The sequence below is a fragment of the Chiloscyllium plagiosum genome, chromosome 3 (genome assembly GCF_004010195.1).
Source record: "Chiloscyllium plagiosum isolate BGI_BamShark_2017 chromosome 3, ASM401019v2, whole genome shotgun sequence".
In the NCBI taxonomy this organism is placed as follows: Eukaryota; Metazoa; Chordata; class Chondrichthyes; order Orectolobiformes; family Hemiscylliidae; genus Chiloscyllium; species Chiloscyllium plagiosum.
Genome location: NC_057712.1, coordinates 49,182,164 through 49,199,220, shown reverse-complemented (window position 1 = coordinate 49,199,220; position 17,057 = coordinate 49,182,164). Strand labels below are relative to the sequence as shown.

The following is a 17,057-nucleotide window of genomic DNA, read 5'->3' as shown; positions in this document are numbered from 1 at the left end:
CTTCAGAGAAGATACAGAAAAGGTTTATCAGGATGTTGCCTGGATTGGGAGATTTTAGCTATGAAGAAATGTTGGATAGACTGGATTTCGTTCCACTGGAATGCAGGAGGTTGAGGGACAACCTAATCAAAGTTTTTAAGATTATGATGGCATGGATAAAGTGGAAAGCATGAGGTGTTTTTCCCAGGGTGGAGGGGTCAATTACTCGGGGACACTGTTTCAAGGTGCGGGGTGGGGGGGGGGGGGGAGGGCATGTTTACATGAGATGTGTGAGGCATGTTTTTTGCACAAAGGGTGGTAAGTGCCAGAAATGCACTGCCAGATGAGGTTGTGGAAGCAGACACAATAGTAATATTCAAAAAGTACCTGGACAAATACATGAATAGAACAGAAGAGAAGGAGACAGATGCTGTAAGTGAAAACAGTTTCAGTAAGGAAGGGCAAAATGTGTTGATGTAGGCTTGGAGATCCAAAGAGCCTGTTTATGCGTTGTCTTGTTTTTTTGTTCTATGAGTTGAACAGATAGTTTGCATCAGTCTTCATTGTAGAAGATATAAGGAACATCCTAGAAGCAGCAGTAAATCATAAAATGGAAGAGACAGCGAAACTCAGAAAAATTATCATCTCCAGAGAATTGGTGCTAAATAAATTCTTGGAGGTGCACCGAATTGACTTAATCTTAGGGTCTTAAAATAAATGGCTCATGAGATAATTCTTGCACTAATATTAATTTTTCCAAACTGCTTTGTTTTGGAGGTCCCATTAAATGAAAGGTAGAAAATATAACTCCTTTATTTTTAGTGGAGACAGGAAGTTCCAATCTACAGGCCAATAGCTTAACATCTGTCACAGGGAAAATATTAGAAGCTATCATAACAAAGTTATAGCAGGCTCTTAGATAAATCCAAATGGTCAGGCCCAACAACATGGCTTTGTGTAAGGGAAATCATATTTGGCAATCCATTGGAGTTCCTTAAGAAAATAATATGTGCTCTGAATAAAGTGGAAATGGTGGATTGTATTGTATTTAGAATTCCAGAAAACATTGGATGAAGCACCACATGTAAGTTTATTGCAGGAAATAAAAGGTCAGGTTGATAGTACGCAAAGAGTAATGTGCCACAGGGGTTGTTCCTGAGGCCTCAACAATTTACAGTTCATGTAAATGACTTTGATGAAGGGGCTTCAGTTATGGCTGCCAAACTGGCTGATGATGCGAAGATCAGTAGGAAGGTAAATTGTGTAGACAACATATGGAAGCTACAAAAAGCATAGTAAAGTAAGTGGACAAAAATCTGGCAAGCTGAGTATATTGTGGAAAAATGTAAAATTGTCTATTTTAGCAGGAAGAATAATATTGAAGCTTATTATCTAAATGAAAAGAGGTTGCAGGACTCTTCGATACAGAGGGATGTCCTTCTGAATGAATGGCAAACCATTAGGGATGCAACTATGAAAAGTAATTAGGAAAACTCATCTTATTTAAGGAAGGATGTAAGTGCATTAGAAACAGTTAAGAGAAAGTTCACCAAACTACTATTTGGAATGGATGAATTGTCTTACGAAGAAAGGCTAAACAGGCAAGGGTTGCATCATTGGAGTTTAAAAGAATAAGAAGAGACTTAATTAAAATATAAATGATTCTAAGCAGTCTTGATAGCGTATATGTCGAAAGGAAACTTCCTTTTCTAGGACAATATAGAACAGGAGTCACAGTTTAATAATAATGCATTATCCATTTAAGACAGAGATGAGGCAAAGTTTTTCTCTTAGGTAGTTTGAGTGTTTTTGGATATCTCTTTCTAAAAAGGTGATTGAAGCAGAATCCTTGAATATTTAGAAGACAGAGTTAAAGAGATACTTGCCATGTGTTTGGGATTGTGGATTTGAGATTACAGTCAGATCAGCCATGACTTTAATGAATGGTGAAACAGCCTTGTGTGGCTGCATGTCCTACTTCTGCTCTTTTATATTGAAGTCAGGCTTGGTTAACATTGAGATGTTGGACTCCAAACTGGCATTTCCATTCATTTCTCCAGGCTGGAGAATCCAGCTGGGAAATGGGCTTGCTGCTTGAAACAGGCAGCTCATTGAGCAGAACATTTTAGGCCCCCTTTAAAACTGGAATCTGCACTCTTCTATTCTTTCATAAGATGTAGATCAGCCTTTAGTGTCCATCCCTAATTGCCCTGGAAAAGGTATCAGTGGGCTGCCTTCTTGAACTATTACAATTTATGTTGTATAGTGTGTATCCTTAAGGAGGGAATTTCAGAATTCTAATCCAGTGTCAGTGAAGGAACAGCAATTATCTTCATGTCAGGATGGTTTATGACTTGGAAGGAAAGATCCAGGTGGTGATGCTTTCCTTTATGTCCTGACCTTGTCCATCTAGATAGGATTTGGGAGGTGCTTCAGAGGATTGTTGGTGAGTTGAAGATGTACATCTTGTATCGAGTATGTTACTTGCCACTTCTAACCCTTAGCATGAAAATTGTCTAGATTTTACTGCACATAGATATGGACTGTTTAAGTATCTGAGGAGTTGTTAATAGAACTGAATGTCACACAATCATCAGTAGTTATCCTCACTTATAACCTTATGATGGTGTGAAGGTCATTGCTGAAGTGCAACTTGAGCAATAAGGCTGCTGATTCTATATTGGCACTATTATTGCCCAATCAATGCCAGACAGTGTAAATCAAAACTAGAAGCTCTTATTTCCAATCTATTTTTCTGGGCTTTCTTTACTCTATTTCAAACTAATACAGTTCATACATTTGGTAAGATTTAACTAAAATAATCTGCTAAAATCTACATTCCCAACTCTCCTTATTATCTAGTCAACACAGACAGCACTGCAGTTTCTCCATACTAATCTCAACCTTCTTTTAATCAATCTGAATAATTCAGTCTACATCTTTGTTATAAGCTGTCTTGTATTCAGGAATTATTCATGATTTTTCTCCCTTTGCACCCTCTCAAGTGTGTCAACATATTTTTCGATGTAAAGTGACCAGAGCAGATGCACATTTTTTAATATGGTCTTAATTAGAGGTAGAATTAACATGAGATGCTCCAACCTGTTGCTTGGTTTATTATGGCCAAATAATCCCTTAAACCTCCATGATTGCTGTCTCACAAATCCCTGCTCTGTTCAATGATGAATCCCAATTGGATTGCTTCTCAGTATAACTATTCATAAAGCAATCAGGATTTACATTTTCCCCTCTTAAAATTGTTTTTTTTTTTATGTTCTTTGCTTTTATGCTTTCCACTGGCAAATTTATGTTTTCTTGCCTACTCCTAGCTATCCTTCATTGTATGGTGGTGGATCATGTTGCCATCTCAAATACTATCTTTGCCAAATTGTGTTGAATGTTGCCATTTTTTTACTAGAATCTCAGGTCTTCCTTCAACCCTTAAGAGACAGTCAATGCTAAATGCCTGTGTTTCTTTACACAACTGTATTAGTATTTCCTATACTAATAGGAAACAGTGGAAAATAGTGGATGGCATGGTGGCTCAGTGGTTAGCACTGCTGCCTTACAGCCCCAGGGACCTAGGTTTGATTCCAGCTTCGTGTGAATGTCTGTGTGGAGTTTGCACATTCTCCCCATGCCTATGCGGGTTTCCTCTGGGTGCTCCAGTTTCCTTCCACAGTCGAAAGATGTGCAGGTTAGGTAATATTGGCCATGCTAAGTTGCCAGTTGTGTTTAGGGATGTGTAGATTACGTGCATTAGTCATGGGAAATGTGAGGGATTGGGCCTGGGTGGGATACTCTTTGGAGGGTTGGTGTGGACTTGTTGGGCCAAATGGCCTGTTTCCACAATGTAGTGATTCTATGAATTCCAGACAGATTCTATGCTGAGCCATATTTGAATATCATAGAAAGTGCAAAAGAGGCCATTTGACCCATGGAGTCTGCATCTATTCTCTGAAGAGCACCTCACCCAGACATAGCCCCCCACCCTATCCCTATAACCCTACATTTACCATGGCTAATCCACCTAGCCTGCAAATCTTTGGACTGTGAAAGGAAACTGGAGCATGGGAAAGACTTGCACACTCCACACAGACAGCCATCCAAGGCTGGAACCGAACGTGGGTTCATGGTGATGTGAGGCAGTGATGCTAGCCATTGAGCCACTACACTACCCCAATGACTTCTGCTTTCTTCATTTCAATTATCTTCCCATCTACCTCCTTCCTAGTTTATTGGCAATCTTTTCAAATAATTCTTTGAAATATTTACATGGAGACTATCTGTTATCTATCAAGCTACAAACTCACTGCCCTCTGTAGAGATGTCCAGTTATCACAGAATCACAGCTTTGTTAGTATGTAAAAGAAGACCACTTGGCTCATCACATCCTCACTGATGTCAGTGCATTTTAACTAAGTGCTAGCCTTCTGCTCTCTTGCCTAGTCTCTGAAAGCTTGTGCATTTTTTCTATTTGAATAATCATCTAATGTTGTTTTGAATGAGTAAATTGAAGCCATCTCTACTATACTTTCAGACAGTGCATTCCAGACCATAAGTACTCACTATGAAAATGCTCACTCATGTCATATTTGCTTCTTTCCCAAAATTCTTTAAGTCTGCTCTCTGGTTCTCAATCTGTATCCACTTTCACCAAACTCTTCATGATTTGAAATTGTCTAGCAAATCTGCTCTTAGTCTTCTCCTTTCCAAGGAAAATGGTCCCTAATTCTCCAATCTTTCAACATAACTAAAGTGCCTCATCCTCATTTTTGTTAACTTCTTCTGTACTCTTCAGAACTGTACACAATTCTCCAACTGAAATCTAACCAATATCATATACAAGTTGACCATAAACTCTATGTTCTTACATTGTATGCTTTACCAACAGTTGTCTCTACTTTCCTGTCACCTTTAATGTCTTATATACATATACACCTAGTTTCCATGGTCCTGCACATCCTTTAGAATAGTAATTTTTATTTTAGATTTTTTGACCAATTATATTAATCTTACTCAACCTGTTCAGAAATGTTATTATACATCTCTGGAACAGGTAGCTTTTGAACCCAGGCCTCAGAGACAGGGATACTGCAACTGCACCACAGGAGCCCCAGTCTTTATGTTATGCTTTCTCTACATATTCTTTGTACCCAGATGCATCATCTCCCCATTCTCTGCCTTGAACTTTATCTGACACCTATCTCTCTACTCTATCAACATTACAACATCCTTTTGGAGTTCCATACTGTCCTCACAGTTTACAATTCACCAAAGATTTGGGTAATCTGCAAACATTGAATTTGCGCCATTCACACCAAGACTGAGATTTTTTTACAGGAAAGATAAGAAGAAGCAAGTGTCCAAGTACAAACCTCCTGGAAATTCCACTATAAACCATTTTCGATCTGAAAACTATTCATTATACATTACTTTTTGTTTCCTACTCCTCATCAATTTTGTATTCAGTTGATACTCTTTCTATTATTCCATGATACTTTCCTCACAAGTCTGTTGTGTAAGGTCAATGTACACCACATCAATAGTTTTCTCCTTATCAACCCTCTCTGTTACCTCTTCAAAAATCCCCAACAAGTTAGTTAAGCATGATTTTCTCCTCCCAAATCCACACTGATTCTTCTGTTACTTGACCTACTTGGCTTACCTTATTCCTAAGAACCAGATCTAGCAATGCCTGCTTTCTTATTGGATTGGCACATACTCTGTAGTAAAATCTCCTGAATGTGAGGAGAATTTAGGAACACTTGGCCCTTACTGACCCTAACACAATTACTATACCAGTTGATATAAGGGCAATTAAAGTCCCCAATAATAACATCTCTATGATGTTTACACTTCTCAGTAATTTCGTTACAAATTTGTTTCTCTAGATTCTTCCCAGTTGGTAGTCTATAAAGTATATTGAGCAATGTAATTTCACCCTTTTTCCTCCTTATTTCCAACCAAATTGATTCTCTTCTTGAGCTCTCTGAAACATCCTCTTTTGCTGTTTTGCAATGGTCTCCTTATCTAAAATACACCCATATTTCTTCCCTCTCTTCTAATCTTTATGAACACCTTGTAACCATGAATATTTGACATCCTGTCTTGCCATTCCTTCAGCCAGATCTCCATTATCACCCACAGCATCATAATGCCACAAGGCAATCTGTGCCTGTACCTCGTCAATCTTATTACTTTCATATATTTGCAGTATAACTCTGATTTACATTTCATTCATTTCTCCTTTGTCGGAAACTCCACCTACTAAACTATATTCTCTGCTCTAGTCTGGAATACCTCGCTCAGCATTTTGTGCACCCTACTATTTTCTGATATTCTCTACTGGTTCCAACACCCCAGCTGAGCTAACTTAAGCCCTCCCCAAAAGCACTAGCAAAATGGCCACAAGCAACTCATTCTCAGCTCTGTTCAGATGCAATATAGATGGCTTGTCCAGGTGCCAACTCCATCAGAGCCAGTCCTTGTGTCCCAGAAATTTAGAGACTTCCTTACTACAACACCTTTCTATTCATACATGCATTTGTGTTAGCCTTCTATTTCTATGCTTACTTGGACATGGCACTGGTAATAATCCAGAGATTACAAAATTTAGAGATTCTATTTGCTAATTTTCTGCTTAGTTTCCTAAATTCAGATTGCAGGACTACTTTTGCCTATCTACCTTTTCTCATTTGTACTCAACATGGACCACAATCTCTGGCTGTTTGTCTTTTCTGTGAAGAATGTATTGCAATCATTCAACAACATCCCTAACACTGAGGAGGCAACATCCTGGTGTCACATTTATATCCGAATAAGCGCCCCTCAATTCCCTTAAATAAAGAATCCTCCATCAGTGCTGCCTTCTTCTCTAATAGCATATTAAAAAACATAAGTAATTCAGAAATTATGGAGAGTAACTCATCTCCCATTTCATGTCCACCATCTTCAAAGCACAAGTCAAAAATGTGATAGAATATTCTCCACTTGCCTGGATGAGTGCAGTTCCAACAACACTTTAGAAATCTGACAACATCCAGGACAAAACAGTCTGCCTGATTGGTATCCTGTCCATTATCTTTAACATTCAGTCCTTTCACCATCGATGCGCAGTAGCAACAGTGTGTACCACCTACAAGATACACTATAGTTACTCATTACGTTTCCTTGATAGCACTTTCAAAAGCCATGACCACTACTACCTAGAAGGACAAGGGCAGCAGATATATAGGAACACCACCATCTAAGCAGCTCACTAGGCAATATCACTGGGTCAAAATCCTGGAACATCTTCCTTTAAAAGAACAGTAGGAGGATTTACAACCCAACCATTACTAACAGTTCAAGAAGGCCACCACCTTCATGAGGGCATTTGATGAAGGGCAATAAATGCTAAACTTGCCAGTAACACTCACAGTTCATAAAAGCATTGTGTAGTCCAGAAGCTAGGTTAGAACAGGTTGCAGGAGCTGAGTAGATGGGAGAATGAATGAAGTGGGAGTTCGAAAATCTTCCTTAATCAAGTGAACCTGTTGAAAGTTCCTCTTTTCCACATGTAACTGTGAACAACTTGTTCAACCCTCTTCCCCCTGCTCAATATCTTACTCATTTTAAATTGCCATCAGTGGATATCATCTGCTGTGCTGTTAACAGTTTGTATACAGTCAGGAACAAACTTTTTGGACAAAGCTTGAATGTAGTGCAGCCAATTAATTCAATTAAATTGGACAGATCCATGATATTGATTAATTTTGCCTCCATGGAGTTGGTGTATTGCCATTCCCTGCAGAAGGAATTAAGCCTGTTGGCTGAAGGTTTTCAGTGAGATCTGTTTTGGGATTTACCCTTCTGTGTTGAAGCCTAAATAGGTAATGTTCACTGCGCTGGTAGTCTCCCATGAGCATTGTAGCTTGTGCCAGAAAAAAAGACTGAGGGGTGATGTAATGGAGATCTTTCAGATTATAAGGTGGGGGGGGGTTGATAGAGTAGATATAGAGAAGATTTCATTTATGAAAGAGTCTTAAATCTGTGTCCATAAGTATAAAGAAGCCACAAATAAAGCTAATAGGGAATTCGGGAGAACGTCTTTAACTGGTTTGAATGTGGAGTTCATTGCTATATTGAGATGAATATTGAAGGATTTAAGATAGATAAAGCTGTGTAAAGACACGGGAGGGAAAAGAATGGAAGGATACTGGAAGAGTGAGATTAAGAGAGCTGAGAGCATCAACACTGCAATAGACCAACTGGACCACATGGTCTGCTTCTGTATTGTAAATCCCATGTAATTTTACATCAAATACTGAACTAGCTTGAAGTGGCATCACACTGACAGAAAGCATTTTCATTTATACTGGTATGCCTTTAGTAATAGGCTGTCCCTCGAGTATATTTAATGATTTGCAGAGAGGTAAACCTATGGAGAGTAACCTGATTCCTCAGCATGTCAAGTTGGATGTGATAGGAGGTTTGACTTGAAGACTTAGGCTTTGATAACAGCAACCTGGGCATTCATTAGCCTGGGTTTGAGATCTGTATCAATGGGGCTTGGCTAACCACACACTTGTAGTTGCCATGTACTGTAGAACAGAACACCATTTCTCACAGAAGCAAATGGAAAGCATCATTCTACAGGTCAGAATATTTTACAAGGGCTTTAGTGACTCTTATAACTGATCCTGTTCAGAGACCCATCTCTTGTTATAATTATGTTGTGAGACTAATCTCGAGCTACAGCAGCTGAGGCAGGGATTATACTGGACCTCAGTCTCAACAGTATGGGCCTGCTCTTTTTCTCCCACCACCATTCTGCATCCAGACTGTCACTCACCCAGTGCCACCTCCTCATTCTGCACAACCCTCTGAGGTGCAGGTACCTGTCTCCGCGCTCGGCATAGCTGGTGCTGTGAAGACTTGGCTTTCTCAGAGTCACATAACGTTCTGGCTTTCAGATGTCCCAGGCCTACAGAAGAAGAGCACATCAGAATGCTGCCACCGAGAAGCACTCTCAAATAGTTCCCGCAATGGCAATTTGAATCTTGCTATATTCTAGTGGTTCAGTGACAGTGAGTGAAAGTATTGGAACACAATAGAAATAGCCTCTCTCCTCTGGTCCCCCAGTGAGTTCAATAAATTCAAAGCCAATCTTGATCAATGCATTACAGGCCTTGTTGTGTTTGAAATACAACTTTCCAATCTTGGTCTATGCTTCTCAATTGATTATAGGTTAGAATTTCCATGTTCACAGATCAAATGGCCTACCACCGCTTCTCACTTGTGCATTCTCTCAAAAGACTATAACTAATGGATTAAAGAGGACCAGAAGACATGAGTTGGAACTCCCAGAAGATTAAAGACTGACTGGACATTAAACAGTTTCTAGCCTCTCAAGGTATTGGAGTGATTGATCCATTAATGTAGTTGGTGCAGAGCCTGAATGTTTTCAAGTAGGAACTATGCTGATTCCTGGGCTAGGTTTAATTGTCTGAAGGGAGCCTGGACTGATTGATACAGGCATGGTGGAATGTCCCAGTCAGTGAGTTCCTTCTTGGTATCCTTTTCTAGTTTTGTCTATTTTGTGCTGAAGGTAGGAGAACAGATTTATGACATTAAAATTTTAGGAATCACTTTAATTTCTCATGTAAATATCTTTATTTAGGACCAAATTTTTCAGCAACATGAAATAGTCAACTTTTACATGGATAATACTTTCAGATTCACAATCAGAAATTGCTAGAAAACCTCAGGTGGTCTGATGGCATCTGTGGAGAGAAAGCAGACTTCACGTTTCAAGCCCACTGACCCTTCTGCACATCATCTTCTTTAGTTCTGAAGAAGAGTCAGTGGACCCGAAATGCTAATTCTGCTTTCTTTCTATAGGTGTTGCCAGACTGGTTGAGTTTTCCCAGCAATTTCTGATTTGGTTTCTGATTTCCAGCATCTACAGATTTTTGGGGTTTTTTTTGTTTCACATTTTGAGGTAATGTAATTCATTCCTGGTCTTCAGAACAGCTGACAATGAACTCCAACACTGGTTGGTGTCCATGGTGCTGAATTCAGCAGGAACCGGCTGTCCAGGAGCATATAACAGGATTTCTGATGTTTAAAAAAAGAGAAATTGTGAATCCGCAAGCCCTGCTATTATAACTAGTCCAAGGCACAGTATATGAAAAATTAAGGATTTTGGGAGATAAATTATGCATTTACAGTTATAGAGTCATAGAGTCATGCAGCATGGAAACAGACCCTTTACTCCAATCAGTCCACGCCAACCATGTTCCCAAATTAAACTAGTCCCATCTGCCTACACTTGGCCGATATCCCTCGAAATTCTTCCAGTTCACGAACTCAGTCAAATGTGTTTTAAACATTGTAACTGTATCTGCATCCATCATTTTCTCCTCTCATTACACTCACGAACCACACTCTGTGTAAACGGGTTGCCCATCATGTTCTTTTCAAATCTTTCTCCTTTCACCTTGAAACTATGACCTCTAGTTTTGAACTTCCCCACCCTAGGGAAAAGAGTCTTTTCATTCACTTTTTCTATGCCTTTTATAATTTTATAAACCTCAATAACCTCAACCTCCTGCAGTCCACTGAAACAAGTCCCAGGCTTTCCAGTCTATCTTTATAAATCAAACCCCCCATTCCTGGCAACATCCTAGTAAGTGTTTTCTGAACCCTCTTCAGTTTAATATAACAGGGTGACCAGAACTACACATGGTACTCCAGAGAGTCCTCACCAATGTCCTGTATAATCTCAACATGACGTCCCAAATCCTATACTCAAAAGTATGAGCAATGAAGGCAAGCATGCTAAATACTCTCTTAACCGCCTGTGATGTTAATTTCAAAGAACCTTTTATCTGAACCGCCAAGTCTCTCTGTTCTACAACAATACCCATGGCCCTACCATTAATTGTGTATGCCCCGTCCCTGTATACAATACCTCACATTTATCCAAATTAAGCTCCATCTGCTGCTCCGCAGCCCATTGACCCATTTGATCGAGATCTCTTTATAATCTTAGATGACCTTTTTTCCTAACCACTATGCCACCAATTTTGGTGTTATCTGTAAACTCACTAACCATGCCTCCTACATTTATTCCAAATCATTTACATAAATGCCAGACAAAAATGGACCCAGTACCAGTCCCTGTGGAACAGCACCGGTCAAAGGCCTCCCCAAAAAAGGTTTCTATACACTGGAACAACTATTACTGGAAAATTTACAATACATGCACAAAGACCATTTACGTACGGATACAACGTGTAACAGAACTAAGGTAAATGGAGTTGGAATAAATCAGTGATGATCAAATGGAATAGCAGAACAGACATAAAGAGCTGAAAACCTCCTTCTATTCCTTCGATCAGTCAGCTGTGAAGACAACTGTTTACAGAACTGACAAAAGCATGGCAAAAGATGTGCAATGTTCAGAGTTAACAGCTAAGTGGGAATTTTTCTAAAATTCTAAAAAATCCTCATGTGATGCACCATCAGCTCCCAAATAGTATAGGCACAGGCATCTCCAGGCTTGCATTCAGCAGCTTCTTTCAGATTGTCTGCCTCAACGCGGAAAATCAGAGGTGAATAGTTGAATTACTATGCCTACAATTACGCCTTCGTATCCCCAATGAAAGTAAGCTGATATAGCTTTTCCAAAGCTGTTGCCTCTACAAGTGGCACAATCAGCAGCTGTGGGCTAATTTTGGTGGTCACCTACTTGGTCCTTTTCCCCCTGACCTTAACATCCTTAACTTCCGTTACTATTGGTGTTCATACCTTCAGTTACATGAGAACCCTCAACTCTGGGACACACCCCATCAAAATCCCTTTACCTTGGCATCTCTCTCCTCTTTCAAAAGTCTCCTTATCATCTCTTAAATCCTTTTTGCTCAACTGTCGAATACTGATGTATGTAACTTCATGTCAAATTTATTTTGACCATTGTTTTTGGGTAGCATCTTACGATGAAGACAGTTTGTGAATGAGTCATCAAAGTTAACTCTGTTGCTGTCTTCACAGCTATTGTTAGGAATTCTGAGAATTTCCAGAAATTTTCTGCTTATATTTCAGATCTGCACCTTCCACGGTATTTGGATGGCCTTCTTGTTCCCATTGAAATTACTTGCATCACAATCTCTTCTGACGTATCTCTGCTGCTAAAGCTTCTTCCATTAGGCTCAGATTTGACATTATCCAAGCCAATAGCATTCCCTTTCCCCTCTTGGAGTTTGAATATTACTACTGAAGCATCTCTAATTGTCAGCTATGGCTGCTGGTAGTATTCATACCTTGGAATGAGAGAGCTGTGAGTGAAATTCCCACTCAATGAATTTGAGTTAAAAAATTATCTTGCAATACAGCACAGATAAGGGTTAATCAACTCATTGAATCTGTCTTGTATTTAATCAAGGTAACTGAGCATCATAATCCCCATTGCCTTACCAAGGGACAGGCAAAATAGAAAGATTCATCTTAGTCGAATAAGGCGAATATTACTGAGGCATAACTACTTAATTCAGAGCTAGATTTTGTTGAATAAAAACCCCCTTTCAGAGTAGTTATGAGAAAAAAATAATAGCAATGTTTGAAGGAGATCAGAGGAGTTGTGTTGCCATCATGTACATCTCCACCAACATCCGCAAAAACAATGAGTTGATGAATTGATGCATTTCTCAAGAAGTTTTCAAGGGTATTGCTGTGTATGAATTTGCAGTGTGTTATGTCAGTTCTAATGGCTTTTCATTGGCACTGAAAGCCTTTGGAAAAGTGACCAATGAAATGCTGGCTCTTATTGACTTTCACATTCCTATACGTAAAGAAATCACAGGTGATCCCTCCCAATCTAACTTATCTCTCCATTATTACAGGAAAGGAAGGTTATGTCAGGTATAGACAAGATAGATCCAATGAATTCTAAGAAGAGTATAAAAGCAGTAGGAGTACACTTAAGAGGCAAAAAGGGACATGAGATAGCTTTGGCAAATAGAGTTAAGGAGAATCCAAAGGGTTTTTACAAATGCATTAAGGACAAAAGGGTAATGAGGGAGAGAATAGGGCCCCTGAAAGATCAGCCTTTGTGTGGAGCTGCAGAAGATGGGGAGATACTAAACGAGTATTTTGCATTAGTGTTTACTGTGGAAAAGGACATGGAAGATATAAAATGTAGGGAAATAGTAGGAAGTGCCGGATGTGTTGAAACACATTAAAGTGGATAAATCCCCAGGACCTGATCAGGTGTATCCTAGAACTCTGTAGGAAGCTAGGGAAGTGATTGTTGCGCCCCTTGTTGAGATATTTGTATCATCGATAATCACAGGTGAGGAGCCGGAAGTCAGGAGGTTGGCTAACATGGTGCCACTATTTAAGAAGGGTGGTAAGGACAAGCCAGGGAACAATAGACCAGTGAGCCTGATCTCAGTGGTGGGCAAGTTGTTGGAGGGATCCTGAGGGACAGGATGTACATGTATTTGAAAGGCAAGGACTGATTAGGGATAGTCAACATGGCTTTGTGTGTAGGAAATTACGTCTCACAAACTTGATTGAGTTTTTGAAGAAGTAATAAAGAAGATTGATAAGGGCAGAGCAGTAGATGTGATCTAAATGGACTTCAGTAAGGTGTTCGACAAGGTTCCTCATGGGAGACTGGTTAGCAAGGTTAGATCTCATGGAATACAGGGAGAACTAGCTATTTGGATAAAGAGCTGGCTCAAAGGTAGAAGACAGAGGGTGGTGGTGGAGGGTTATGTTTCAGACTGGAGGCCTGTGACCAGTGGAGTGCCACAAGGATCGGTGCTGGGTCCACTACTTTTCATCATTGCTATAAATGATTTTGATATTAGCATAAGAGGTACAGTTAGTAAGTTTGCAGATGACACCAAAATTGGAGGTGTTGTGGACAGTGAAGAGGGTTTTCTCAGATTACAACAGGATCTGGACCAGATGGGCCAATGGGCTGAGAAGCAGCAAATGCAGTTTAATTTAGATAAATGCAAGGTGCTGCATTTTGGGAAAGCAAATCTTAGCAGGACTTATGCACTAAATGCTAAGTTCCTAAGGAGTGTTGCTGAACAAAGAGACCTTGGAGTGTAGGTTCATAGCTCCTTCAAAGTGGAGTTGCAGGTAGGTAAGATAGTGAAGAAGGTGTTTGGTATGCTTTCCTTTATTGGTCAGAGTATTTTGTACTGGAGTTGGGAGGTCATGTTGCAGCTGTATGGTCATTGGTTAGGCCACTTTTGAAATATTGTGTGCAATTCTTCCTATTGGAAGGATGTTGTGAAACTTGAAAGAGTTCGGAAAAGATTTACATTGGAGGATTTTAGCTATAGAGAGTGGTTGGATAGGCTGGGCTGTTTTCCCTGGTGTCAGAGGCTGAGGGGTGATCTTATAGAGATTTATAAAATCCTGAGGGGCATGGATAGGATAAATAGACAAAGTCTTTTTCCCTGGGGTGGGGGAGTCCCGAACTCGAGGGCATAGGTTTAGGGTGAGAGGGGAAAGATATAAAAGAGACCTAAGGGACAACCTTTTCATGCAGAGGCTGGTACAGGCATGAAATGAGGTGTCAGAGGAAGTGGTGGAGGCTAATTTAAAAGGCATCTGGATGGGTATATGAATAGGATGTGTTTGGAGGGATATGGGCTGGGTGCTGGCGGGTGGGACTATATTGGGTTGGGATATCTGGTCAACATGGACGAGTTGGACCGAAGGGTCTGTTTCCGTGCTGTACATTTCTATGACTCTGTAACTCTAAGTGAGGACTGCAGATGCTGGAGATCAGAGTCAAAAAGTGTGGTGTTGGAAAGCACAGCTGGTCAGGATCTGAGTAACAGGAGAGTCGACATTTTGAGCATAAGCTCGTCATCAGGAATGAAGAAGCTCTCTAATGCTGCCTGACCGGCTGTGCTTTTCCAGCATCACACTTTTTTACTCAATATCTACCTTGTCCAGTTCCTTCAAAATCTTGTATGCTTCTTGTTAGCTCTTCCTCTACAGCTCAACCTTACTTTGTTTTTATCTGATTCCGTTTTCAAATTCCTAATGAAACTGCTTCCACTACTCTTTTTGACAGTGCATTCCAGATAGCAACAATTCACTGTCTGAAAAAAAACTCTTCATTTCCTGGTGGTTGTTTTGTTAATTACATCAAAGAATTCTCCTCTCTTTTTCTCATTAAGATGCAAACCTAAAGTTTATTTTCTTATTGGCTAATATATGTTCCCTTCAATTCTTTGCTATCTTTATAAGTAGGCAGTCCTCCCACATTGTCAACATTGAAGTGTCACCTTTCTCTAATCAAATGAAACGCCATCGCCTTCATTCCCATAACTTTGAATCATCAACATTAAAAGCATGAAATGTGGGCAAACAAATAGATTGATGCTTTACATTGTGATCTGAAAATTTTTTGAAGGTGCAATGATACACTTTTTTTGAGTTTATTAGCAATTTGAAGATTAGAATAATTTTTGGCATGGAGTGTTTTCCCTCACTTTAATAAATGATCTCCTCTGACGTTGCATGTGGAGACTCCATATCCAACTGAATAACCAGTTCCATCATGTTTCATGAGCAGAGACCAAGTGCTCCCAAGTGGGCACAAATGTAGACAAAGAGATAAACAGCAAATATGGGAAAGGCAAAAATAAAGACAGATCTATGGCAGAGGATGAAAGGATCTTAACAGAGAAGGTGCAAGCCACAGCTGAAGAAGGATGTGGAAGAAGGGACAAAGGAGAAAACAATAGAATAAAGCAGAGACAAAAGAAAAATGGAAAGTGGGAGGAACAAAAAGATAAGGACAGAAATGTATAGGAAGGAGCTGGAGCAGAAAGGGCCAGCAGTTGGGAAAGGCTGGAGAGGGAGAATGGATGGACAGTAGAAAAATCATAGAGTCTTAGAATCCCAGTGTTATGGAAACAGGCCATTTGGCTCACAAAGTCCACACCGACCCATAGAAGAGCATCCCATCCAGACCCATCCCCCTACCCTATAGATGGGGCAAGGGAAAGTGAAGGGGAAGAATCCTGTAGGAGTGGGATGAGGAAGACGGAGGCAGAGAATGTGTGGAGATGAGATATAAGGAACACAGAAGAGGATAGCTTTTATGTGAAACAGGGAAGTAGAAGGTCAGAAGAGAAATCAACTGAAAGTGAGATAAGTGGACAGAGAGAAGGAGAGGTGGAATGGGGAAAATCAAAGGAGGGAGGGGGTAAGAAGTTGAAATTTGGATGATGAAGCATGTGAACAAAATGGGATGAAAAAAGTAGAAGACTTGAATAGTAGGAGGTTATGGAGATGAAAGAAAAGCAAGGTTGTAGGAAGGGAAAATGAGGGAAGGTGAGAAAAGTAAAGTGTGGATCCTGTTGAAAGATGATGATGGAACAGAAGTAAGTAGAAAAGGTGGTTTTACATTTGGATTGAAAATCCCCTCACTTTAATAAATAATCTGTTCTGACGTTGCACATGGAGGGTCCAAAACCAACTGAATTGCCAATTTAATCAAGGTTTGTGAGCAGAGATCCATCTCGCACTATCACGGGGGGGGGGGGGGGAGCTGTTGTTTGGCAGCAATGAGAGGATGGAGTGACAGATTTTGAATATTTAATGGTGATGGGATGAGAGTTTATTTTCCTGGAGTCAATGTCCTGGTCACCTTGGGCAAGGTCAGTATTACTGTCCAGTGACTGGGTTTTCTTGTTCATAGAACATAGAACAGAGGACATAAAACAGAACAGACCCTTCCGACCCCGATGTTGTGCCAACCTGTGGAACCAATCTGAAGCCCATCTAACCTACACTACTCGATTTTCATCCATATGTTTATCCAATGACCACTTAAATGCCCTTAAAGTTGGCGAGTCTACTACTGTTGTAGGCAGTGCATTACAGTCCTTACTACTCTCTGAGTAAAGAAACTATGTCTGACAGCTGTCCTATATCTTCGAGGAGAAAGTGAGGTCTTCAGATGCTGGAGATCAGAGCTGAAAATGTGTTGCTGGAACAGCGCAGCAGGTCAGGCAGCATCCAGGGAACAGGAGAATCGACGTTTCGGGCATAAG

At 40.1% G+C, this 17,057-nt stretch overlaps 1 protein-coding gene across 10 annotated transcripts in view; it reads right to left on the bottom strand.

Annotated features, from left to right (window-relative positions):
• The window catches only part of adgrb3 (adhesion G protein-coupled receptor B3), an 814,402-nt gene that overhangs the window by 477,735 nt on the left and 319,610 nt on the right, over positions 1–17,057 (bottom strand). For 8 of the 10 annotated variants that reach the window (XM_043681622.1, XM_043681628.1, XM_043681636.1 and 5 more), the window contains exon 3: positions 8,816–8,947. The exons of the other annotated variants lie outside the window; for them this stretch is intronic. In XM_043681622.1, the coding sequence (XP_043537557.1) occupies positions 8,816–8,947 (132 nt within the window). The remainder of the gene's footprint in view (positions 1–8,815; positions 8,948–17,057) is intronic. 10 annotated transcript variants of the gene reach the window in all.